General features: G+C 32.8%; 2 protein-coding genes and 1 long non-coding RNA gene across 6 annotated transcripts; 2 read left to right on the top strand and 1 right to left on the bottom strand.

The window, feature by feature from the left end:
- Positions 1-326: 326 nt before the first annotated feature.
- Positions 327-6063, top strand: LOC107871238 (chalcone synthase B). Its single transcript, XM_016718115.2, has 2 exons — positions 327-641; positions 4884-6063. Exons 1-2 carry the CDS (start codon positions 455-457, stop codon positions 5873-5875), a joined length of 1179 nt encoding a protein of 392 aa, XP_016573601.2. The 5' UTR covers positions 327-454; the 3' UTR covers positions 5876-6063.
- Positions 6064-13472: 7409 nt separating this feature from the next.
- Positions 13473-15635, top strand: LOC107872661. The gene is made up of 3 exons (XR_001674947.2): positions 13473-13688; positions 14097-14809; positions 15420-15635. It is a non-coding gene; the product is annotated as an uncharacterized LOC107872661 (long non-coding RNA).
- A 658-nt stretch (positions 15636-16293) lies between these two features.
- On the bottom strand, positions 16294-22819 carry LOC107871237 (tRNA pseudouridine synthase A 1). Of its 4 annotated transcripts, none has more exons than XM_016718111.2 (7): positions 22366-22814; positions 21140-21248; positions 18700-18839; positions 18261-18623; positions 17734-17796; positions 17113-17305; positions 16294-16553 (listed from the first exon to the last, which is right to left on the bottom strand). In XM_016718111.2, exons 1-7 carry the CDS (start codon positions 22423-22425, stop codon positions 16477-16479), a joined length of 1005 nt encoding a protein of 334 aa, XP_016573597.2. In that variant the 5' UTR covers positions 22426-22814; the 3' UTR covers positions 16294-16476. The 4 variants fall into 4 exon arrangements, 3 of the variants coding, with proteins under 3 accessions (XP_016573597.2, XP_016573600.2, XP_016573599.2); XM_016718114.2 differs by having other exon boundaries at positions 17084-17305; positions 22366-22809; XR_007055546.1 differs by lacking the exon at positions 16294-16553 and adding an exon at positions 17500-17644 and having other exon boundaries at positions 17164-17305; positions 22366-22819.
- Positions 22820-27467: the final 4648 nt, after the last annotated feature.

Here is a 27467-nt window from a genome sequence, read left to right as displayed (position 1 = left end):
GGTAGGAATAAGAGTTGTGTACACTCCACTCTCTCCAAACCAGGGGCAGAGCTACACTTGGCTGAGGGGTTCATCCAAACCCTCTTCGGCGAAATCATATACATAGTTATACAATAGATGTTGAACCCCCTTCGATGAGTTTGGATGTTTACTTCTGAACCCCCTTAACGAAAATCCTGACTCCGCCACTGCTCCAAACCCCACGTGTGAAAACTGGTATCATGTCGAAAATGCAATTGTTGTATTGAAATTATTGAGGTGTGCTAATTACATCACACTTCATATCATTTTTATTCTATATAAAGGCAATGAAATCAAGTAATTCCCTTGCACTACACTACACAAACCAAACATTACCCTTTGGCTTTGGCCTTTGCCATTTCTCATTGAAAAAATAACAAAAGTTCCCCTAGTGATCTTTTTGAGTTATTAAAATCAAATTAAAATAGGAAAAATGAAGTTGGAAAATGGCCAAAAAATTATGAGGGTTCATGAAAGAGCTGAGGGTCCTGCTAAAATTTTGGCAATTGGGATAGCAACACCTTTTCATTGGGTTGATCAAACCGCCTATCCTGATTATTATTTCAAAGTTACAAATAGTGAGCATTTCGTGGACCTCAAAGAAAAATTTAGACGTATTTGTAAGTTATATGTCTTAATTAATTCATTGGTTCTTTTAATTCTCTATTTAATCTAAAGTATTTAATTTTTGTCCTTATTAGTAGTACATTCATATAGTTTATGCTTCTAACCAAACATGGATTGTGGTGGGTGATGAGACTGCTGACTGTTCTATCTTTAATTAGAGATTGAGGATTCGAGTTTCGGGTATGAAAAAAATTCTATTGGGAGCGATATCTTGATAATGAACCCTGCAATGCGCGATTCGGATTAGTCGGTGCTCCAATGTGGGCACCGGACAACGGATAGGAAATAAAAAAAATATACTAAATCCTTGTAGGTTTTGGTTCTTGGTTTCCTTGTTGATATATATTGTTTCAGGTAAATTGTTTGTAGTATTATTTTTTGGTAGTATTATTCGGTTATTATTTGTTGTTGTGTTACTCCTTGTTGTCCTTTGAACCTCTTTTACATCCTTTTCTAGACTGTATTTTGTTTTGAGTCGAGAGTCTATTGAAAACAGTCTCTCTATTACGTCAGAGATAGTATGATACGGATTGTGTACACTCTACCCTTCTAAATCCCACTGAGTAGAAATATGTTGGGTATATTGTTGTTGTTGTTAATCTTAAGTATTTAATTTATGTGGAGGTTGAGGATTACAATAGAAGTACGTTCAGTATAGGTAGTCGGTTTTTTCCTGTGTGGGTGATCATGATTCTTTCGCTTTGATTATCTTACTATTGTTGTTTTCAATATTTTTCTATTTACTTAGTATTTTCATCATATATAATACTCCTTCTTATAAAATTTCTAGTATTCCCATACATTCAAATTCAATGGTGCTCTATCAAAAATAAGATTTAGTCATTGCAAGTTACCAACATATAAGCACTCATAAAACATTGTAAAGGAGGGTTAGCGACTGGCCTAGCTTAGTCTAATCTTTCTTCTTCTCCTCAGTTCGCTTTTACTTATCATAATTTTTCTAATTTAATTTTTATTTTTTATAAAATTAAGAAAATACACAAATATAAATAAATCATATTTTACTCCTAACATTAATTACTTATTCTCCAAATCATTTTCAATACCTATTAGTACTAAACATCAATTAATAGAGATAATATGATAAAGTCACTATACCAATCATTAACTTTTTGTTAATGAATTTGCTATGTAAAAAAAGTGACGAGCAAGGGTGTGTTTGGTATGAAGAAAAATGTTTTCCTAGAAAATGTTTTCTTGGAAAACAAATTGATTTCTTACTGATTTTTCTATGTTTGGTTGGTGGATGAAAAATATTTTTTATAGTGTTTGGTTGGTGAATGAAAAAATATTTTTCAATAAATACATTCTAGTGTTTAGCTAAAGCATAAAAATACATTTTAGAAAAAATAATTTTTGATCTCAAAAAAATACTTTTTTTAGAGTATTCGATATGAAGGAGGAAAAATATTTTCTAGAAAAATAAATTATTTCTTACTTATTTTTATGTGATCGTTATGCAAATTGGATAAATATATGTTTTCTAAAAGTATTTGTATATATTTACCAAAAACAATGAGAACGAATAGGATAAAAAGGATGGGATAAGAAAAAAGTTTTTCATTTAAAAAAAATAAAAATAAAATATTATTTTCTTTTGGAGAGGGGGTTGGTAGGTGGGGGTCGGAGTTGTCAAAATAGGTAATAAGGATGGGGTAAGAAAATAATTTTGATTTTTTAAAAGACAAATTATTTTTTTTTTTTGGGGGGGGGGGGGGGGTAGGGGGGGGGGGGGGGTAGGGGAGAAAGTGTGGGGTAAGAAAAAAATTTGAAATATTTATTTTGAATGGAGAGTATTAGGGGGTGGGGGTAGGGAGTGAGGGTGGGGTAAGGAAAAATTGAAAATTAAAATAATTTTTTTTTGAAGGAGGGGGAGGAGGAGGAGGCTGGTAGGGGGTCGGGTAGAGGAGGTAAGAAAAAAGTTTGGATTTTTTTAAAAAATTTAATTTTTTTCTTGAAGGGAGTAAGGGTTTGGGTTTTGGGTAGGGGGTGAGATAAGAAAAAAATTTAAAATATTTTTTTAATAGGGATGGTAGGGGGCGGGATGGCGTGGGATGGGGGATTGAAGATCGGAGCAGGGTTGGATGATTTTGAGAGTTGTATGAATATTTCAACTTAAGAGTGAGGTTGAAAAAGAATTTTGGAAAAATATTTTTCTTACTTTTTGAAAGGAAGTCATTTTCCTTAGAATTGAGGAAAATAAGTTGATTTGAAAAATATTTTTCAAAACCTTTAAGCCATCAAACATGAGAAAATTGATAAATATTTTTTTTAAAATATTTTCCTTCATCCCAAACACACCCTAAAAGCGGACGAAGGGAGTACAAAATAAGAGAAAGTCATTTGAGATACTTGTTTAGTCATGTTCTACGTTAACTTTCAAACGAACAATCAGTACGCAGGTGTGAAGATATTAAAATAACTAAACACAAAGTAAACCTGAAATAACATTGAAAAAAATTATCTCAAAAATTATTTCTTAAAATTCATATAATAGATATTTTAATTTATCGAGCTGCCCCTAGTATCTAGTAAATTTATATACATAATATAAAATAGATAGAAAAGATATAATTCCAGACTTTCAGTGATGATTGCTTCCTGCAGCAGGATCAGCAATCATCATAAGTATATAACAAAGCATGAAATATATATAAATTTATCTATTCTAAAATTATACATCTTGAGCTAGTATATAGCTAGGCAAATCATACTATAAATATTCTTTTTTGTAAAAAGCCAAAAGATTTTTATTATAAAGGACAGGTAAAGGTTGAAGGCAATTATTTTAATTTAAAAAATAAAATAAGGAGAGGGCCGGCAATCATACCATATTATCATCATATACTAACAATTACATAATCTAAAACCACTTGTTATAAGCACAAGGAGTATAAAGTACAAAACGTCATGTATTTTAAATTTTTATCTTTATTTTAAAATAATGTTTGATAACACCAAATAATAAAATTATATTTATTATGTCCATGTATAAAATAAATAATTATTATCTCATGAGTGGTAAAAAAATTCATTTTATTTCTATAAAAGAAAAAATATCTAATCTGCAATTGCCATTTAAATGTAGCTACAAATTCAAAAATGCAAACAATGTCGATCTATTATTACAATTTAAATTTAAAAGAAAAAGAATAAATCAAATTTATATTTCTTTTTCACTCCTTAAAATATAACTAAAGAAAGGACCATAGTGTTTTCTATTAAACAAATTATTCCTCCTTTTTTGTCTATAATATTGTAATATGTCTTATTATATTCCATCATTTTAAAGTTGATCAAGTAAGTTAATGTGAATTTGTATCGATATTTTTGAAATATATCATAATAATAATAAATTTAACATAATTTTATAAACGAGGTCTGAAATATATGTCGTCTTATTTTTTCAGTAATCTTTTTTTTATTTAAAGTTGAAACTGATAATACGAATGAAGTTACAAAAGTTAGTGTTTCCAAAATGTAAAACATATAAATAAGTTGTGACAAACATGCTTTAGTTTTAAAAATGATATCTTTTTTGTTTGTCCTAGCTCAATTATGCATAGTGTCAGTCCCTTATTAATTGTTCCAACCAATAATTCAATTAAATTACCTGATTGGTTTTATTTATTATAGTATATTATTGTCTTGTTCCACTTATTAAATGGGTGGAGAAAAGATAAAAGAAAGATATGTACATTGATTTATGTGCTATATTAAATTTATGTGTAACCTTATGTTTTGAGGATGATTATAGTTCTAAACATTATAAACATAAGATACTTCCTAACGGGACAAAAATCACATACTTTGATGAACTAAAGTTAAATTTGATTAAATCAAATGTTACATAGATCAAAAAAAAATAAATTATACAATAGCTTAACGATCCAAAATGCTATTATCAAAAAACTCACTTTTTTTGTGTTTCTTTTATCTTTTTTTTCTTTTTACCTCTAGAGGAATTCATTAGTTATATATATATATATATATAACGAAGATACAGTTTTTCTTTTGTACTGATATATAATTAATATTTGATACATTTTATTTTGATTTTTGGGTTTGCCGAGATATATAATTAACTCTCAATATATCCAATAAAGATACATAATTAGTTGAGATTTTTATAATTACTACTTTGTAAGAGTAGAGATTTTGAGTGAAGGTGTATATTTGTGTAACTGTTTTTTTTTTTTAACAAATAATTTCAGGCAGCAGAACAATGATTAGGAAAAGGCACATGATTTTGACAGAGGAAATATTAAAGAAAAATCCCAATTTGTGTTCTTATAATGGGCCATCACTTGATATAAGACAAGAGATTTTGGTCTCAGAAATACCGAAACTTGGAAAAGAGGCTGCCCTTATGGCTATTGATGAATGGGCTCAGCCCAAATCAAAAATTACCCATTTAGTCTTTTGTACAAGAAGTGGTGTTGACATGCCCGGTGCCGATTATCAGTTGATCAAGTTATTGGGCCTGAGCCCATCGGTTCAACGTCTCATGATGTACCAACAAGGTTGTTTTGCTGGTGGCACGGTGCTTCGATTAGCTAAGGACATAGCTGAGAATAACAGGGGTGCTAGGGTACTGGTCGTGTGTTCTGAGAGCTCAGCGATAGGGTTTCGTGGGCCGAGCGAAGCTCATCCCGAAAACCTTATCGCGCAGGCGTTGTTCGGGGACGGTGCGGCCGCTGTTATAATCGGGTCGGACCCTAAACCGGGCCTAGAGAGGCCAGTTTTTGAAATCGTAACAGCGACCCAGTCGTTCGTCCCTAATGGGGACTGCCATCTCGCGCTGCACCTGCGTGAGATGGGGCTTACGTTCCATTGTACCAAGGACGTGCCACCCACTATCGCGAAAAATGTAGAGAGCTGCTTAATAAAGGCGTTTGAACCATTAGGAATTTCAGATTGGAACTCGATGTTTTGGATTCTTCACCCGGGAGGTAATGCGATTGTGGAGCAAGTGGAAAGTACATTGGGCCTAGAGCCCGAAAAGTTACGGGCCACGAGAAATATCCTTCGAGAATATGGAAACTTGTCGAGTGCATGTGTCTTGTTCATATTGGATGAGATTCGAAAAAAATCCGCTAGAGATGGGCTAAAGACTTCAGGAGATGGGCTGGACTTGGGAGTCCTTTTATCATTTGGGCCTGGGCTTACAATTGAGACAGTTGTGCTTCGAAGTCAGCCCATTTAACATGCTCAATAATGAGCCGCCCAAATTGTTGGTGGATCTTTTTACTTGGGCCTGCTTATTTTGTTAATGGTTATTTTTCATTTTTTGGGGTTCCTAATATGGTGCATGTACTAATCAAATAAAATAAATGTTCACTATTTTCAGACATATTATTTACAATATGATAAATAAATATCAGTATTAGCTCCCTTGATTTGTCTATTAAATTTTATCGTACTACATTTATCTTGATTTAAAGCAAATATAGTTTACTTCACTTGAAGAACTTGATTACGATAATATTTGGCTAAACTTATAAGTTGGTCTAATTGATTGTATAGCTTATTTACGTGTTTGACAAACATCCAAAGTACTACGAAGCGAAGGTAACATTCCGACAACAAATTCGCGAGAACCAATCAAAGTATATAGACGTTTTAAGAAATTCATTAAATAGTTACAAAAATAAATTTTGAAACTCAATACAAGCAGACAAAGTGCCTCTATCTCACTTCTGAGATAGTGATATATGTGGACTGCGTTCACTTACCTTCCCCAGATCCATTTTATGAAAATATATTGGCTATGTTATCGTTGTGATATTACGAGCGGGCAAAATGCACAAATATCCAATTTGGATTCCATTATTTAACTTGTATCCTCTGTTTAAATTTTTTACACGTGTACTCATATGCAAAGGCAGATCTATGTAGAAGGATTGGGGTGCCGAAATTCAAACTTCTCGGTTGAAACTCTGTATATTATGTGTACATCTATCTGTATATATATAAAAGTAAATGAATAAAATTTAAGTCTGGCACCCGCTGTAACAAGGGAGCTGGTGGTGCTAGCGGTTCAAGTGCAAGATTTTTTCCCAGACGAGCAAGTTTGACTCCCGCTGAAGACCTTTATTAAAACGATTTTAGCACTATTTTATGCTTTCTCTTTAAAAAAAAATTACGGCTTTGCGGAATAGAATTCTGACCTCTTCTAATAAAAACCTGGAGAATACCAACTAGGCTAGGCTTTACACTATATCAATATTGTTTAGTAATATTAATTATAGCTTTACTCTGTGAATATTGATTCCACTTTCATAGAGTATTGTATACGTTATTGTTCAAAGCAGCGTAACGTCCGAATTTTTCAAATTCTGAATCTGTCTCTGATTACATGTTAACTTCAAACACTGGTTGGTGTTTCATATAACTAAAATTCATAAACATATGATTCAAGTTTCAACCATTTTCACCTAAACTTCAGCTAAATATTGAAATATAATCTTTTTTTACTGAATTATTGAAAGGTAGATATAGGTTAAATGACGATATCAAAATTGATAATTTCATGAAATTTTTAACGCTATCAACACTTTGAGATCAACATCTTAAAATTTTAAATTCGTAAAATTCAAATCTTTACTTCACTTAAAAAAATTATAGAAAGATGAAAAAGCTATAGGGAGGCACCGACTTGCCTAATTTTTGGTTTTCAAAGTCATAGTGCAAAATATTCCAAGTCCATAAATTAGTTAAAGTACTTATACTATTAAAAAAAAAAATTTGAATTGACCAAATAATACCATGCCCAATTCAAGCTGCACATTATTTTAATTAATGAATTCATACCTTCTGTTCCAGTAAACCAGACATAACCAAAAACTAACAAAACATTAATTTTGCAGAGAAGCTTGATAAGAATTAATATTCCTAGTGTGACTATAGTATATTATTTCAAGATTGTGGTGGAGTATAGTTAGTAAATTTTTTCATTTTTAATCAAAAATCTAGATCGGATTTGAATTCTGAATACAAATTTTTTTTAGAGTGAGTGATATAATAAAATAGATGAAATTCTTACATTCTTAACTAATCATATGCTTCGCATTCGAGTTATAAAAATTTAAAAAGAAAATAAAAAAATTCAAAGCATATCTCGGTAAATGAATGTCATGCATCGCGAATATTAATTAGTCGAATTAATAAATTTCAAATAGATTTAAAACAAAAAAACAAGCTACATAAAATGAAGAACAACCTTGTAATACAAGGGATATCAAAATATTATATTATTTTCCCTCCTTCCAAGTACATATCTTGATAACTTTCCTATTCTATTTTTCATTTATCAGTGGCGGATCCAATATTTAAGGATGGTAGGTACTTGAAAAGTTGAAATACATATATTGACACCTAAAGTTTTAAGGTTTTGCATGAAAAATCAGAGCAACCAACAATGTTCTTGATTTCACGAGCGTTTTTTTTCATCTTATACCAATTTTTATACATTTCTTATATAACTATATCAATTCTATATCGAATTTATCAGGTATCGAAGCACCACAATTTTGAACCTAGATCCGCCCTGCCTTTAATTTTATGCCCTTTTCACGCAAAGCCAGGATTTCAACTAAGGGGTTCAATATTTGAAGAAAACATAATCGAAGGGGGTTCAACACCTACTATAGATATATAAAAATTAATTTTAATCACGTATAAATAATATATTTTTTCATTAAAGGGAATTTGGATGAACCCCCTATCAAAGGACTGGCTCCGCCTCCGCTGATATCAAATATACCGTATTGAGATCCTGACTAATTTAGATTTTAGCTTTTATTCTCGGAGCGCATGTGTAATGTCCATTTAAGAAAGAAGCTCTTTCATACATGATCTTTTTTATTTTTAAAATTTAAATTCGATACATATTTATTTCACCACAACCCTACATAGTTTAATTAATAAGGTAAGTCCCCCAAAATAATTAATAAATTAGAGGGGTCAATTGGACAGACACAAGGTATCAATAACATGGTTTCTCTCAGAAACTAACATGATTTCATTCAAGTTCAACATGCTCCACCAAGAATTAATTCCAATTTTTTTATTTTTTTTTTAATGGACATGGATTTTACCACCAATAAAATTACGATCAGATTCATTCAGCTAAAGTTAGTTGCATTTAACCAACCATTAATATTTACTAGTATAATTTTATATGATCTGCATTTAAGATTCTCTTGGAACAATTAATATATTTTATATATGGAAATTCTACAACTCAGAACGCACGTAGTCATGTGATATGATTGCTAGTCTCAATAATAACAATAGAATATGTTCTTTTTGTTTGGGGAAAAGAGTCGGAAGTATATCTTAATTTTGACGAAATAGTTTGTTGTAAAACACCATAATTTTGTGAGAGTCCTATGACCCCGTCGACTATTTATTACTGTATTTCTATGACATATATTTGTTCAGTTGGACCACTTTAGACCCTTATGTGCTCTGTGTGTGTTTATTCTAACGGTGGTTCAGCTGGACAAATATATACCACAGAAATATGGTAATAAATATTCAAGGGGGTCATAGGACCCCCGCAAAATTGAAGCGTGTTACAACAAATTTCGTCAAAGTCTAGATAGAAAAATATAGGCGTCTTTCAAATATCTATATTAAGTCAAAATACTAATCTTTTTCGTGAATAGAATGTTGAGATAGTATTTAAGAACGTTTCTCTTATAGTCTAGATCTTAGAATAATTTCACCTTCCGAATAATCGAACCTACAAGTCATTCCGCCTAGATTTACATTTACCTACACTCGATCGTACAAAAGTGAATGTCTTACCAAACATTTTATTTTCTAATAAACTATATAGAGTTGACGTCAATCTGACGCCTTTAACCTAACCATAAAAGTGTTCTTTTGGAGATTCTAGAATAATTTCATTTTCTGACCAATCAAACTAACAAGTCATTCTGCGTAGATCTACATTTACCTACACTTGATCGTACAAAAGTGATGATCCTACATAACATCTTATTTTGTAATAAATTCTATAGAGTTGACGTTGATATGACGCATTTAACCTAACCATAGAAGTGTTCTTTTGAAGATTCTAGAATAATTTCACCTCCTGACCAATCAAACCCCAAGTTATTCCGCCTAGATCTACATTCACCTATACTTGATCGTACAAAAGTAAATGTCTTATCAAACATCTTATTTTATAATAAATTCTCTAGAGTTGACGTTAATCTGACGCCTTTAACCTAACCATAGAAGTGTTCTTTACTTTCTGACTAATCGAACCTATAAGTCATTCCGCCTGCACCTACATTTACCTACACTTGATCGTACACAAAACTAAATGTCTTACCAAACATCTTATTGTCTAATAAATTCTATAGAGTTGACGTTGATATGACTCTTTTAACCTAACTATAGAAGTGTTCTTTTGGAGAATAATTTCACCTTCTGACCAATCGAACCTATAAGTCATTCCACTTAGATCTACATTTACCTACACTTGATCGTACTGTTGGGTTCGAAATCAAGAAGGCGTCATGCGGAAGCTTTTAGTTTGCAAATCATAAGACGATAAATCAGACGACACGTGAAAAATTAAACTAAAAATATATTATTGGATATGGTTTGGCCAAACGGCTTACATATTAAAAATAAAATTGAAAATCCTAAAACTTATTGGGAGAAATCTCCCCCTAAACAAAGACTCTTTAAACGACTACATTGTGGATGCTATTGTGTTATGGTATGAGAAGGGAGTCTTCTATTTATAGATGTCCAAAACCTTTCCTCCAAGAAAGAGGTTAGCCAAATATGAAAAAGAATTATATTTTTTTCTTTCAGGAAAAGTAAAAGTAATTATGATAACTTTTATTTCCTTCTAAGAAAAAATAAAACTTAAATATAGTAAGAAAATCAGGGCAAAAACCCTAACACGTACAAAAGTAAATGCCATACAAAAAATCTTATTTTCTAATAAATTCTATAGAGTTGACGTTAATTTGACGCCTTTAACCTAATCATAGAAGTGTTCTTCCGAAGATTCTAGAATAATTCACTTTCTGATCAATCGAACCTACAAATCATTCCGCCTAGATCAACATTTACCTACACTTGATCATACAAAAATAAATGTCTTACCAAGCATCTTATGTTCTAATAAATTATATAGAGTTAACGTTAATCTGAACTGACGCCTTTAACCTAACCATAAAAGTGTTCTTTAGGAGATTCTAGAATAATTTCACCTTCTGACCAGTCGAACCTACAAGATCCGCCTAGATCTACATTTGCCTACACTTAATTGTACAAAAGTAAATGTCTTACCAATAATCTTATTTTTTAATAAATTATATAGAGTTAACGTTAATCTGACGCTTTTAACGTAATCATAGAAGTGTTCTTTAGGAGATTCTAGAATAATTTCACCTTCTAACCAATCAAACCTACAAGTCATTCCCCCTAGATCTACATTTACACTTGATCGTACAAAAATAAATATCTTATCAAGCATCTTATTTTCTAATAAATTATACACAGTTAGACGTTAATATATTTTTGATTCTAGAATAAATTCACCTTCTGACCAATCAAATCTACAAGTCATTCTACCTAGATTTACATTTACCTACAATACTTGATCGTACAAGAATAAATATCATATCAAATACCTTATTTTCTAATAAATTCTATAGAGTTGACGTTAATCTGACTCGTCTTAACCTAATCATAGAAGTATTCAAGGGTTCACACTTGATAGCCATCAAGTTTGGCTATAATGCAACTAAAGTCAACATTGTTCCTTACCTAGGGTACCACCATGTGAATGATTTCATAGAATAAGTCAAAATACCAAAGTACACAACTTGTACGCTAGGCCTTACTTGTTATCACCTTCGATTTTCGAGCTCAATTATTTCTTTATTCGTCTTCATATTATCCATAGTTATTTAAATGATTTTCTTATTCATCTTTACTTATTTAATAAAGTGTTAAAAATAGTTATTTAATTTTACTTACTTAATTTAAAAATTAAAAATAATTTATCATTTTTATACCTATTTTACTTTTATTATTAATACTATTCAAACCCTAAATTTTAGACGACATATTATAGGAGTGTTTCTTAAAAAATAATTTCTTAACTTTTTTTTTTTAATTTTTAATCGAAAGTTTATTTGATATAGTCTCTTTATAAACTATATATATTTTATCATCTACAGATTTTACTATGTGAGAATATATTGAGGATATTATTATTATTATAATTTTTTTTAAAAAAAATATTAAAAATAAACACGATGAATAATTTGAGACGGAGAAAATAAAGTTGTAACGTCACATAGAAGAAGATAGAAGGCGTTCACGTGCGAGGGTTCCGTAGCCATGTGGCTATCAGACAGTCGGCACCAAAACTTGGAACTGCAGAGATAAGCAACTATAATAATACTATATATTAAAAAAATACAGTGTGAAAAAGACCAATCACAAGAGTGGTGGTTTTGTATTCTCGATAAGGTGTCTCGAGTCTGATCTTATGATAAGAAATTATATTGAAATGGCAATAAAAATTGGATTCAATCAGTACATGTTAATCGGGATGTTTCGATTTTGAACTTACATGGTACAAGAGATAAGCCAATATAATACTATTAAAAAAATAGAGAAAAAGACCAATCACAAGAGTGGTGGATTTGGATTCTCGATACTTAATCAGATGTCTCGGATCTGATCTTATTATAAAAGATCACATTGGAGCGGCAACAAAAATTGAATTCAATCGTTATAAGTTAGTCAGATGTTTCGATTTTAAGCTTACATGGTATAAGTCGGATTAATAAGTTTCGAATATCATATGGTTAAACAAGAATTGAATTCAGTCATTACATGTTAATCAAATATTTTGATTTTGAACTCGAATGGTATTAGTTGGATTAATAAGTTTCGAATATCATATGGATAAAAATGAATCGAATTTGATCCTTTTAAGTGAAGAGATTCTTGATATTGAGCATTTTATCTCCATATTAAACTTATACATGCGTGTTAATAAATATTAGTCAAATTAATGAGAACTTTGAACATCATGATTAAAAATAGTAAATTTTATATATATACCGACATGTTTATCATTAATTACTAAAAATTTCAACATTTTTCAAAATTTCCTAAAATTCCAATATTTGACCTCTGATGATACAAATTAATTACATTAGATACATACTGATACATGTATCTAATGTGATTAACTTGTATCACAGTAGATACATACATTAGATACATGTAGGGTTAACTTGTATCTCAGAAATAGTAAAAAATATAAAATGTTGGGATTTAAGTAATTTTTAAGAAGTGGGGAATTTTTAGAAGTTTAGATAGTTATGTTGTGGTTTTAGGTAATTTTTGCTTAAAAATAACGGATAAGAACCTTAAAAGTGAAAAATATCTTGATATCAAGCGTTTTATCTCTATATCAAACTTATACATGTGTGTTAATAAATATTAGTCAAATTAATGAGAGCTTTGAATATCAGATAGTTAAAATAACGAAAGAAAATTTTAAAAATAAAAAATATCTTTGTATTAAGTGTTTTACCTTCATAAATACAATGTAAATATGTATTAATTAAGCGTTTTTTCTCATTTTGAAGTTACGTTATGAATTTCGATTATCAGATGATTAAATAAAAAGGATAAAAGAAAGTGATGTGAGGTTACATAAAAGCTTATCTAACGGATCTTGCCTGCCCAATTATGGCTCCCACAATATCCCTTATATTAAATGTTATAATAATATAATACTATAGTCTAGATGAGATGTATACATTCTATATATAAACTCTTTTTTGTTCTTGACAAATGGAGAGTTAGATGCAACAACAACTCTTTCTATCAAAATACACAAAGAAAAATGACTAAATGGGTAAAAACAATCACCACTCCATTTAGAAAAGCTAGAACATTTTTCAATAATAATCAACAATCACCAAGGGATTCACCAAGGGAAAAGAAGTCACAAGAAGAAGGTATGTATAATTTGTGTAAAATAAAGTTCACATATTTGTGTTACTTGAGTCGATTATCTTTTAAAAACAATCTTTTTTAATTCTTCAAAATAAGGATAAAGGGTTGTTTGTTATTGTTTGTATAGTCCATGTATAGTGTGTTTGGTCAAGAGGCAGATTTAAAATGAGTTCATTGCTAGCAACAACATTTCTTATGTCAAATCATTCAATTCCTTATTGCTCTTAACGAGCTACATGACTCAGGTTGGACAAAGGTGCTAGTGAGATATTGGACCCATCGTTTTAATTTAGAACTCAGATACTTTAATGAGCTAGAATCAAGAACCCGTAAATTTCAAATTCTGGATCCACCTCTGATTGGCCTTGTTGTTTGATCTTTTTAACACATGTCTTGTTTTGTGTTTGCAGATCAAGATAAACATGTAGTAGATTTGCAGGGTGAAGTAATGGCTTGTGGATATGAAGATGTTCAAGTGATGTGGTCAATTTTGGACAAATCCAAAGCCATCAAAACATAAATAGTTTGTTTTGTTTGGAACTAAATCCAAGGCACATATTGTACATATTTTTTATCATTATCTTGTTCATGTGGTGGCTAAACTGACGCCCAAAATGCAAGATTTTGAAAATTTTGATGATGTTCTATACATAGCCCCTCCCCTCCCCACACACCCCACCCCCTAAAAAAAAAAGAAAGAAGAAAAAGCACATAGTAACAAGAATTATTTTTGCTATTTGGCTAATTTCCATGATCAATGAAAAGCATGGAAAGATGCCTGTATTTGATTTGCATTTATTTCTAGATTCAGTAATCAAATATACATTCATTTTATGTAGTCTCTGCACACCTCCGTTACCTTTTAGGAGGCGTATGTTCCGTAAAAATTGTCTATTTGAATGTGTTGCTTAGTGCGCTTTAAGTGCTGAGCGTGAAAGGTTTCTCTTTCCTTTCGATTTGTTCACTGATCTGAAATTTAGCATTTGTTTTCTTATTGATTTTTGGAGTGGTGACATTTTTGCATGAAGTCTATCCAGATCGAATTAGCACTTCTCTTATCAGGTTAGGCCTTTTCAACCGAGCTGCATACCGGGCCCTGGATATGCCTGTGGCTGACATATAGGTGAATATACTTGCTCCACTTTGCAGCATTATTATGAAATAATGTGACTAGAAATTAATCCTATGATCAAAGTTATTACTCTATATCATTGGACTTATCCACACAAATGGTGATCCATATTAAGCAAAATAATTTCATAAACTGACAATTTGTTGTTCGTCTCAATTCTATAAAGTGACAATTTGCTATTCTTCTCGATTTATTCTTTTTTTAATATGATTATGACATGTGTCACACTCATATAATCTATAGTCACGCAGGAGCCTATCCTTAGCAACGTATTTCATCTCGGTTATCATCACGAATATGTTATCCAATGTGCAGTTATTGATTTGGCAAGTCCATGATTAAAACTTGATGAGTTTAACTTTCAAAGTCTTTTACAATTGATCTCATTGCTAATTCGAAATTGTGGGTTCTATTATGGAATGGAATTGAATGCCATCTGTCCAAAATAGAGGACATGTGGCATATTCTTAGTTTGGCTCATAGCCAACTAAGCCTCCACCTCTTGAATAAATTTCAACTTTGGTTATAAATAGCCATGATTTTATTTAGAAAATGTATAAATAGAGATACTAATACTTCAGACTGAATTAACACTTTTCAGATCAGGCTAGGCCTCTTCAGCTGAACTGGACATCGAGGCCCTAGATACGCTTGCGGCTAACACATGGGGAATGCTTGCCCCACTTTGCAGTATTATTATGAAATTATGTGACTAGAAATCACACCTATGATCAAAGTTATGTACTCTATATAACATAGGACTCATCCACACAAGTAATGGTAATCCATATTAAACAAAATAATTCCACAAAGTGACAATTTGTTGTTCGTCTCAAAGTGACAATTCATCTTGATTCATTCTCTTTTTTAATATGATTATGGCACGTGTCACAATCATCTAATCTATTGTTAAAGCAAGAGTCTATCCTTTACACCATGTTAGCATACCTTTAACTTTCATGACTTTTATAATCGAACTCATTGCTAATTCAAAATTATGAGTTCAGAATTTAATATTTGTTGAAATTTTAGTGCCAAACTATCTTCCCTAGTCAAATGCTACTCTAGTAATCCCTCTCTTTAGACAGGATTAGCCAAAAGTTCTAGCACTTGTGGTTTCGAACCAGGGTAAATTTCTTATTTATCTTTTTGTGTTCAGTATTAAGCAGAAAATAATACTCCATTCTAAAAGCATTTATATGCAATCTAAACATATACTATGCGGGGTGAAAGTAGTGGAGTAAGGTGGTTGCGAATTGGCGATAGGTGAAGGTCAGGTGTGTTGGAGGATGGAAGGACACAATCAATGTGAAATGTAACTTGTCAAACTCGTTTTCTACTTTCACTAGGAAAGTTATTTTCCTCATTTTTAAGATTGTGTTTCCCCGAGAAAACGTTTTTCAAAAAATTTAATCAATCGAACATGAAAAAAATGAAAAACATCATACTGAACACACCCTTAATATACCACATCCTGGGATAGAAACTTGTTAAGATGAGCTTCATTAAGCTATTCAAGCAACAAAATCAGATACAAAGACAAAAGCCAAGATACAAACACCAAATGATAATACTCTACTTTGCAAATCTACATTCATCTGGAGGAAAGTGCACTACTAAAAAAGGGCAGCCCGGTGCACTAAAGCTTCCGCGCCCCATCACAAGGATGTATTGTCCGCAGTCTTACATTGCATTTCTGCTAGAGGCTGTTTCCAAGGAAAGTGCACTACTGTACCTAGAAAATACAAAAGCAATTTGAACTCAATTAACAGGAAACCACACCATATCCAAATGCGACGCTGGTTCAAATATGTTTACAGAACAATAGCTATCACAAACAGCACGACCCTAAGCACTGCAAGACGCGTATACAGAGTGGGATAGTATAACTGGTTGTCACTCTTGCAATGCATTCAAGCAATGGCTACCAAGACAGTGCTGCTACTTTCAGTATTCGGCAATAGCTGTGAAAGAAAGATACTACAAGGACTAAATCATGACTTGGTTTTCGCCAATACTTGCAGCACTCCATACATCCATTTTTCAGCAATAAACCCAGTATAGTCCGGGTGTATGCAGACCTTACCTCTACCTTGTCAGGTAGAGAGGCTGTTTCCGAAAGACCCTCGGCTCAAAGAAGTCATAAGAAAGTACCATTAAAGAAGAAACAGATGCAAATTCTTTTCACGAATGAGTGACAGTTAAAAAAGGCACAATCCGTTTTACATGCCTTTGTTTTTTTCAAACTAGTCAAACGAATAGTACCTTGCATTTGCTTATACTATGGTGCCTACCAAAACTACTAGCAGGGGAATCGGTTGGAAGTATGAGATGTTCTTCATTATACTTGATCGTATCGAGACTGAGTCCATGAGGTGGAAGTAACAAGGTATACTTTGCAAGTTCCTTCCGATCACGAGACTCCAAAATCCTAACAACAATATCTGGTGGAACTGCTTGTCTTCCAACTTGAAGCAACAAAGCGACCTGCAAAAGATTTTGAGAAAAGTCACCACGTATTATCTGCAGTGCTGTCGTTCAAGAGTCGCAAAGATTCACACCTGAAATCATGGTGAATACTTACGAGGTTTTTTCCTTTTGATGGGTAAATAGTTGAAGGTTTTATGAATATGATTTGCTATTACTTAAAGAATATAAAAAGCAACGTAAGTTTTAAGAACCTCTTATTTTGGGCTAACATCTGAGCCAGAATTAAGGTTGAAAGGCATTGGTAGTAAAAAAGCTATGTTGCGGGACTCTTCACTTCTGATGTGGCCCACGTCAGATTCTCCAAACATACACTACTTTTGAGAACCTGACACGTACCTGTTGACATTTTGAAGAGTACGAGCAACATAGGTAAAAGATTGTCTCTTTATCTCAATTCCCTACGTAAGAACAAGAAAGTGACATACCATGTTCCGAACTTGTCTATATAGGAAACCAGATCCTTCAACTTCAAGCCGCAAAAGCGGTCCCTAAAGAAAAGCACGACAAGATATCAACTTAAAACTTCATTGACAGAAATATGACAAGTAATGCCTCAATGGCTGCAGTTTCATATGTTCTAAGCGCTCGCTTCGGTATTAAGCTATGAATACCAACCAAGTTTTGACCGCATCAGACATCTAAAACTATGGCCTAGGCAAGTTTGAGCCGATATTTTAACCTTAAACAAAACTTGGCTAACTTTATCAGGAAAAAAAAAAAAAAACTCAAGAATAGTTAGCACGAATTCAAGAATATACAAACTTGTTGAGTTTCTAAGCTTGGGGAAGCCCTGATGCACCTAATTATGGGATTTTGATATGAGAACCACATGTACGTGACTTGAGCCGTGAGGCAGCGTGTATTTTGTGTATGCCAAGAGAAACCCACCCCCATCTCAAGCCATGGAAGCTAATTGACAGTCTTATATTCAGTAAAAGGATGAACATATTACCTTTTCAACAACATCAAAGCGAAATATCGTCTTCACTGGATTTGGAATCCGGTCATTTCGTGATGTATTGGCAAAGGCAGAAAAGTCATGTTTACCCACGAAATGCTTTGCAGCATCTCTCATGACAGCAGCGTCGAGTTTATACGTACTATGGTAAGCATAGTGCCTCAAGAATGGGTCCATGATGGTGGAGTCATATACTTGGTAGCTATATATCTTGCTTGTGACAGAGAAACGAGCATGAAACTCAGGCCCTGCCGGGCTAAATTCTCTAACTCTGATGTCAGAAGGAAGAAGACCATTTACAGCTTTGTGAACGTCGTCTAGTGTTTCATAGTTGAAAGGTGTAACGAAGTGTGCAACCTGAAAACCAAAGTTGGTTCTAAGCTATTATCACTTCTCTTGGTTAGTAGGAACCAATTGGCAGACGAAAGCAGACCTGACCCCATGCATGAACTCCTGCATCTGTCCGACTTGCACCAACTAAACAAAGTTCTTTGCGGTTTATTTTTGTTTTTCTAGTCAGAGCTTCTTCCAGAATGCACTGTACAGTAGGCGTTGACTGTTGATACTGCCACCCTACAAGATATTCATCATTCAGGATTATAGAAATAAAGCAACTGCATCCCAACATGCAGTCACAAAAATATAGGGAATAAAAGAGGTATAAAATCATTTAGAAGGTACGTTCAACATCTTCTTATCTATTTATTTTTAATCAAGTGACATCTTATTATCTTAGCAATCGTTGTGCCTGATAAGGAACCAAAAATCATAAAAACGACGATCTTAGTGATCACCCAAGTTCGGGTCCACAAGCAGCGACAATTGCCCTGTGAAGACTCACTTTCACTACGGCTCTGCTGGTTCCCTTAACCAAAGCCACCGGAAAACAAACTCAAATTACCTACATACACATGCTAGGAGGAATCGAGAAATGGAGAGCAAAGGTTAGTGTCAAATTTGCAATTACTAGTACCTTTAAAATTCATACACCGTCTGACTTGCCTAGTTCAGCTCATCAGGGTTGACTTGATTAATTTCAGTTTAACATCAGGTATACATATAGATACTACATCAAAAATAGTACTCCCTCTGTTTCAATTTGCTTGGCCTACTTTCCTTTTCAGTCCATTTCAAAAAGAATGGCCCTTTCCTTTTTCAGTAACTCTTTAATTTCAATTTTCCACATGCCATGTTTAAGATCACAAGATTAAAAGACACTTTGCTACATTTCACATATCTTAAGACCACAAGATTCAAAAGTCCTTTTTACTTTCTTAAACTCCGTGCTAAGTCAAAATAGGCCAAACAAATTGAAACGAAGGGGTTACTGAAACTTTGTAAACTTAAATTGATGGGTCTGGGGAGGGTAGAGTGTACGCAAACCTTACCTACCTCTTGGACGTAGAAAGTTTGTTTCGGAAAGACCCTCAGCTTAAGAGCAATAAATCAAAGTAGTTATGGAAAAGGAAATATGCGGTAAACAAGACACCTCAACTAGTAAGGAAACATTATAGAGCATCCAGAGAAAAGAACGGTATCAACAACAAAATAATGCGAAACAAAGATCAAAGAACAAGTCAACAACTATGAGAAAAATGCTAATACTACAACAGACACATAGCTCCAGACTACCAACCAACGTATCTCACCGAAAAACTACATGCTAATTAATTAACCTTTCTATCCTATTTCATGACTTCCATACCCTCCTATCTAAGGCCATGTCCTAGGTAAGTTGTAGGATGCGTCATGTCCTGTCTAATCACCTCTCCCAAATACTTCTCCAGCCTACTTATACCTCTCATCATACCCACTATAACCAACCTCTCACACCTCCGCAATGAGCAAACTTCAACTGATTGAAAAGATATTTATAAAGGTCACAAACTAAGAATGTCACTAACTCTTTGAATAGTAATTAGCTCTAAATGGATGGAGTACAATCTTAGCAATCAAGAAACTGAACGAGAACCCTAAAGGTTTAGAACAACCCTCCCGAAACCACCTCAAAAATTGCTTGAATGAACTATGTACAGAAAAGGGTGGGGCAAAAGTGCACATGATTTTGAGATTACCGCACTAAAGAAACTCTAAACCTTAATTAAGTTCTAGGAATGACGTTGATTATGTATTATCTTACATAAGAAGGCGAGAATGATATGTTGTGGGAACTTGTGATTGTACAAACAAATTAATAGCTGTTTGGAATAACAATGAGAGAAGAAACCTAATCAACTTGTGAAAATCGACGAAAATGAATGTGTGAAAACCTATACGCTATATAGCAAAGACCACGGCAAATTAAAGTATAACACAAAAAATCGGAGATTTCAACCCTCGATTTTCTATCTGAAGTACAATAATATAATAAAAAGGAACTCAGTATGATTTCTGAAGCAAGAAGAGAGAATAAAACCTGAAAATCTGGTACCGTTGTAAGCAACAACTAAGCGCCATTCTACCATCATTGTTTCCTACCATCTCCTAATGCTACCACCCTATCCCATCCCCACAGTGTTTTCTTAGATTACATATGAAAATATTCCAGGGACAATATATTTTTGTTTACTTAGCAAAAAAACATAAAGAAAGTATTCCCCCATTTCAATTTGTTTGCCTTACATTCCGTTTTAGTCCGTTTCATAAACCTTTCCTTTTTTGCGAACTATTCAATTTCAACATGAAAAGTTTAAAACCACAAGATTAAATGACGTTTTGATACATTCCATATATCTTAATTTAAAACAAACTGAAATGGAGGGAGTAAGAACTTCGCTTATACAGTATTATAGAAATATATTTTTCTTCATACTGAACACATCCATAATGAAAAGGAATTTAGTGCTATTTTGAAGCAAGAAGAGAAATGAAACCTGAAAATCTGGTTCCGTCATAAGCAATAACTAATCGCCATTTATATGCTGGTAATGAGAGTTTCACTGCTTGACCCTTATTTGGATCTTCATCTTTTCCCCTCCAATCCTGTTGGCAATATTACAATTGAGCATCAATTAAGGAACTCACACACACACACACAAAAAAAAAAGTAAAGTAAGCAGAGTGACAACAGAATATAACTGAACTTGTAGTAACTCAGTTGATTGACTACCTGAACCTTCACCTAATTGATGAGTTTTCGCATCCCCACATTGTAATCCTATCCTCCTTCTTCCTACCGTACCCCCCATTTTTTTCAAATAAAAAAAGACAACCATATAGCAGGAAACTTAGTAGCGTGAACTTTCACCTAGTTGATGAGATTTTGATTTCCCGCGTTGGAGTCCTCTCCCCCATTCTTCCTACCCTACCCCCATTTTTTTTAAAAGAAGACAACAGAGTAGCTCAGTTGATTAACTACTGAACTTTCACCTAATTGGTGAGGTTTCAATTCCACACACTTTAATCCTCTTTCCTATTTTTTTTGTTCCCTAACCTACATCTTTTTTCAATTAAGAAAAACGAAACAACAACAACAACAAAATATAGCGGAAATCTTAGTAGCTCAGTTGATTGACTAGCTTAAATTTCACCTAATTAATGTGTGTTCAACTCTCTAATCCTGTAATCTCCTCCCCATTTCCACTCCCCTACCCCTAAAAAAGTAAGGGCCGGTGCACTAAAGCAAGTTCCCGTTATGCACAGTGTCCAGTAAGGGCTGAACGAAGGACTCTTTTTATTGGGGAACAAGTTATTCCAGTATAACTTACTCCGAGATTGTTATCCACTCTCAATGTGGGATAAAAATAACTCTATAATCTAGGATTAATTATCCTGCAATAGTATCCCAACCATGTTGCAGTATTATTCCAACCAAACATGGAATAAACACATCTTATTTATCACTTATCTCTCACACCAAACAGTCATTAGGGGTTGTTTGGTGTGACTTGTGACGCATAAGAAATAAATAGTGTGGGATAAAGTGAAGGACTATTTTATCCCAATTTTTGTGTGAGATATTAGTTAGTCCGAGATTACTTATGCCTCATATACATGGTCAAAGAACTAATTCCGAAATTAATTATCTCATAATAATATTTTCCCAACCAAAATAAGCAATCTTACTAAATAAATAAAGACGAGAGTAAATAGTACATACAGAGGTAGAATTTGTAGTAATGGGAACAGATGGAAGTGCCAAAGCTGTTGAGAAACACATTCTTCATTAACCAACCCTCAACTGCCTCAATTTTGTTAGTGCTTTAAATAAAATAAAAATGACAAATTTGATGCACTAAAATTTCCTTACGCACCGTGTGGTCGGATAAATTACAAGGATTTATTGTACGCAGCGCGTCAAAGTTGTACTAAATGAATCCACTGATTTTGCAGGTTAAAGATCAAATTTCAGACGCTTTTGAGTGGTTAAGCCATAAAATACATGTGCTAATTTTGCTTTGAATTTTGGCCTTTGAACAAAGAGTATTTGAGTCGATGTGTGTAGTCAGAGTATTAGGAGAAAAATGAGCTGAGCACCTTCCCAAGTTTCTAATTAAATAAAAGGGACAATTGGACCTCATTTATTTTTTTCTCATTTTCTTTATTTACTTGACTTAATTGATTAACGTAATTAGCATAAAAGGGGCTAACTTATGGTATTTGAAACTTGCATTCTAGAAATGGTCTTGTTTGAAACTAACAGATGAAATAGAGAAATAGAGAAATCATTTTCATCTCATCTTCAATGTCAGTTCATCCTTTTCTCTTTTTTTCTTCTCCGTCATTTTCTTCAAATCCTTTATTATAAATTATTCCTTTTCTTTTTGCATTTTTTGCTATCAAAAAGATAATCAATTCTATCAAATCTTCTGATACAAGGTAAATTTTCTTTCTCTTTTTTATATCCAAGCTTAAAATTAGGGTTTGATTAAAAAGAAAAATTAGGCGATTTCTCTTTTTAATATTCAAGCTTTTATTTTGTAGTATTTTAGTGAATGTTGATGTATATATATTTGACATATTTTGACAATTACGAAATACTTTAGTTGCTCTATATATTGCACTATTCTGCCTTATAGTTTTTCTATTTTTAGTTTATCTTTTTACTATTTTATGTAGATAATGGGTCGATATATATACGAGGAAGCAAAGTAGAGCATTTTCACCTGTTCCAGATGCTAGAAAAAAAGCTAGAACCGCTGTCCGAAAAAAAAATACTGAAAATAATGAGCAACCGATTAGTGAAAAAGAGACACTTCAAAGTAGTAGTTGTCGATCATCTATTGAAGAAAAAAAATGATGAAAGTAGTAGCGAGCAATCTGATGAAAAGAAAAATAATAGTGAAAACAATCGTGAGCAATTAGGTAAAGAAAAAAATGGCGAGAACAGCTGCGATAAATCAAGTGAAGAGGAAAAAGATGATGAGAGTAATGGTAAGGAATCAAGCAAAAACGAAAAAAGTGGTGAAAGCGAGAGTGAGCAATCAAGTGAAAAACAAAAAGAAGATAGAAGCAATCAGGTGAAAAAGGAAAAGAAGATAGAACCAATGATATTGGTGGTGATGATTTTTCAAAAGGTACTGAATCATTGGATAGTCATAGTAAACCTAGGTCTCTTTCAGTTTCAGATTATGTCAAAACAATTTCCATTGAAAAGTAATTTAAAATTCATTTAAATATGTTTAGGCCATATGAATCAAAGATCAATGCGAGAGTGGGCTTTGAAGCTCAATTTGTTGAGTTTAGAAAGATTCTAAGAAGTCAGCATATTGAAAATGATTTCAAAAATCCTTGTTTTGATCATTTTCTGAAGTTGGATGAAAATGTAGCAATACATCTTCCAATGAAGTTAGTACATGGAGACTGTCTTCGTCGAATATTTTGTGAAAAACAAAAAGAGATTTGGTTTGATTATAATGGTTTGCCGATATGTTTTGGGATTAAGAAATTTGCTATCGTGACTGGACTTCAATTTCATTCTCTTCCTCCTCTTAGTCAGCAGTTAGCAAAGATTGGAAAAGAAGGTGAAAAGTTGGTTGATATAGTCTCCAAATGCAGATGTATTCATAGAGAAGATGACAGATTCAAAGTTGACAAAAAAGCAAAAGGTGGCTTTTAATATGGTTTGGTTCTTGCATTGTATTTTATGTTCAAAAAGTGCAAATAAGAAGATAAAAACTTAGTGGTTAAAGATGGCGTCGAACAAAAATGTATTCCATTCATATCCATGGGGTCGAATAAGCTTTGATCTTACCATTAGCTATCTTTTAAAGAAGCTAGATCCAACCAAATCTCAGTATAATCTTCATGGATTTTCGTGGGCATTTGCGGTAAGTAATTAAATTGAAGTTTTCGCTTTTGATTAGTTAAACTATTATCATGACTTTATTGTGTACAATAAGCTATTTTTTACTATTATATTATAGACTTGGGCATTTAAAGCTATTCCGGCAATTCAAGGACTTTCTAAGGATCCTTCACCTGAAAGATTATTTTCAAAAATGATTAGATGGATGGCCGCAACACCCGCTCACAAGTTAACTGTTGATCCTATTGACCAGACAGGAGAACAAGTACTATTATATATGTACAAAGCAATACTTCAAATACTGGGCAACTATGCTTGTTATTTCCACAACTACTTTAGTTGTTCAACAAAAGTTGAGTTGTTCCAATAACTACTTAAGTTGTCCAACAACAATTGAAGTTGTTCCCACAACTACTTCAGTTGTCCAACAACTGTAGAATTTGTTCTCGCAACTTCTTCAGTTTTTCAACAACTGTTGAAGAAGTTCCGACAACTTCTTCAGTTGTCCAACAACTGTTAAAGTTGTTCCGACAACTTTTTCAGTTGTCCAACAACTATTAAAATTGTTTCTGCAACTAGTCCAGTTGTCCAATAACTGTTAAAGTTGTTCCTACAACAACAGGCAACTGAAATTATTGTTGGACAACTGAATTAGCTGTTTCAAACTATATAAAAAAAAAATCTAAATGCAGATGCAAAATTAGGTTGTTCACCCCTTTCTTTTTCCAACAAACATAAAGAAAGAAAAAAAAATTATTCAAGATATTGAGGCTTATAAAGATTGTACGGATCCAAAAATTGATGTTTTAAAAGATGAGTTGTCACTTGTAACTGCAATAAAGTTGGATATAACTGATGGTGAGGAGAATATTGAGAGAGTTGGTGATCAGCAGAATCTTAATCGGGTTGGTGGGGAGAATAGTGTTGGGAGAAATTATGGTGTTGAGAGAGATAGTGTTGGTCAGATTGCATTTGATATTTGTAGATCTTTTGGTGGAATAGAAAGAGGTGACTCATATACTGTTGATCTTGGCAAGGAGGGAGATATTTCGGGTGTGACAAAAACAACAAACGTGAATGCTTCTAATGTTGATTGTTGTTGTAAATGTCAAACATATTGTGATAAGTATGATGTCCTTTTGAATGAAGTAAAATTCTTGTCAACAAAGTTAGATGGGCAGCAATCAAAGAGGACTATATATCCGAGCTATGCAAGAAAATCTTCTTATACTCCTGCGTTAAAAAAAAAAGATTGACCATGAATTCCAAGGCCTAAAATGTAAGGAGAAAAAATAAACTAGAAGTGAATTTGTACAAACCTCTTGATGTGGAGAAGAGAGAGGTCTTTAATGAATTCATTAGTAAGAAGGAAGAGGAAAGAAAAATATATTTGACTGGTGAATTTAATTATAAAGACTTGATGAACTTGACTGATTTATATTTCTGGTTTGAGTTCAAGGTAAATATTACTAACTTTTTACTTTGTTCAATTACCTATTGATATTGAATTGACTGTCATTTTTATTTTGCAGCATGTTAATGAGATTTTGTCCTTTATGCGTAAGGGACAGATTTGATTTTCCAGACACTATAACCAAACAAATCTAATTTTGAATCTAAATTTTTACAATATCTTGTATGATCAGTACAAGAATTTGAGTTATAAGAGTTTAGTGGATAGTGCTCCACCAATGCATGAGGCACTCACATTATTTGAGATGAACAGTAACATACTCAAATATTGAAGTGGTGAAAAGCCGTATCCATATGATCGAAAGTGGGATGAAGCAAAAAAAATTTACACTGTGATGAACATAAAAAATACACATTTTATTGCACTCGAGTTTTTGATGGAGAAGGGTTTGATTCAAGTTTATGATTGCAATATTGATGTGTGTGATGAGCCGACTTTTCTTACTGCTATTCAACCCATTCTTGAATTATGGCCAAACTACTCAAGCAAAGCGGGGTGTTCAATCATTTGCCTGAAAAAAATTTAAATGATGCATGGCCATATGAACATCTCAAGGGTGTCCCAAGAAGTAATTCTTATACAGCATGTGGACCATATACTTGTGTTTTACAGTCATCATTTAAAAATTGCTTCTTGGGACATTCCTTGAGACGCTCATACGACCATGCATAATTTAAAAAAAATTTAGGCAAATGATTGAACACCCCGCTTTGCTTGAGTAGTTTGGATCATAATTCGAGAATGGGTTGAATAGCAGTAAGAAAAGTCGGTTTATCACACACATCAATATTGCAATCATAAACTTGAATTAAACTCTTCTTCATAAAAAAATTGAGTGCAATAAAGTGTGTATTCCTTATGTTCATTACAGTGTAAATTCTTTTTGCTCCATCCCACTTTAGACCATATGAATACGGCTTTTCACCACTACAATATTTGAGTATGTTACTATCCATCTCAAATAATTGCATTGGTGGAGCACCATCCACTAAACTCTTATCACTCAAATTATTGTACTGATTATACAAGCTATTGTAAAAATTTAGATTCAAAATTAGATCTGTTTGATTATAGTGTATGGAAAACCAAATCTGTCTCTTGCGCATAAGGGACAAAGTCTCATTAACACGTTGTAAAATAAAAATGACAGTCAATTCAATATCAATTAGTAATTGAACAAAGTAAAAAGTTAGTAATATTTACGTTGCGCTCAAACCAAAAATATGAATCAGTCAAGTTCATCAAGTCTTGATAATTAAATTCACCAGTCAAATATATTTTTCTTTCCTCTTCCTTCTTACTAATAAAGTCATTAAAAACCTCTCTCTTCTCCACATCAAAAGGTTTGTACAAATTCACTTCCAGTCTATTTTCTCTCCTTGCATTTTAGGCCTTGAAATTCATGGCTAATCTTCTTTTTAACGCAGAAGTATAAGAAGATTTTCTTGCATAGCTCGGATATATAGTCCTCTTTGATTGC

Source organism: Capsicum annuum, chromosome 5 (assembly GCF_002878395.1).
Source record: "Capsicum annuum cultivar UCD-10X-F1 chromosome 5, UCD10Xv1.1, whole genome shotgun sequence".
Classification (NCBI taxonomy): Eukaryota; Viridiplantae; Streptophyta; class Magnoliopsida; order Solanales; family Solanaceae; genus Capsicum; species Capsicum annuum.
Note: the sequence above shows the minus strand (reverse complement) of the source record. Positions and strands in the feature narration are given on the sequence as shown.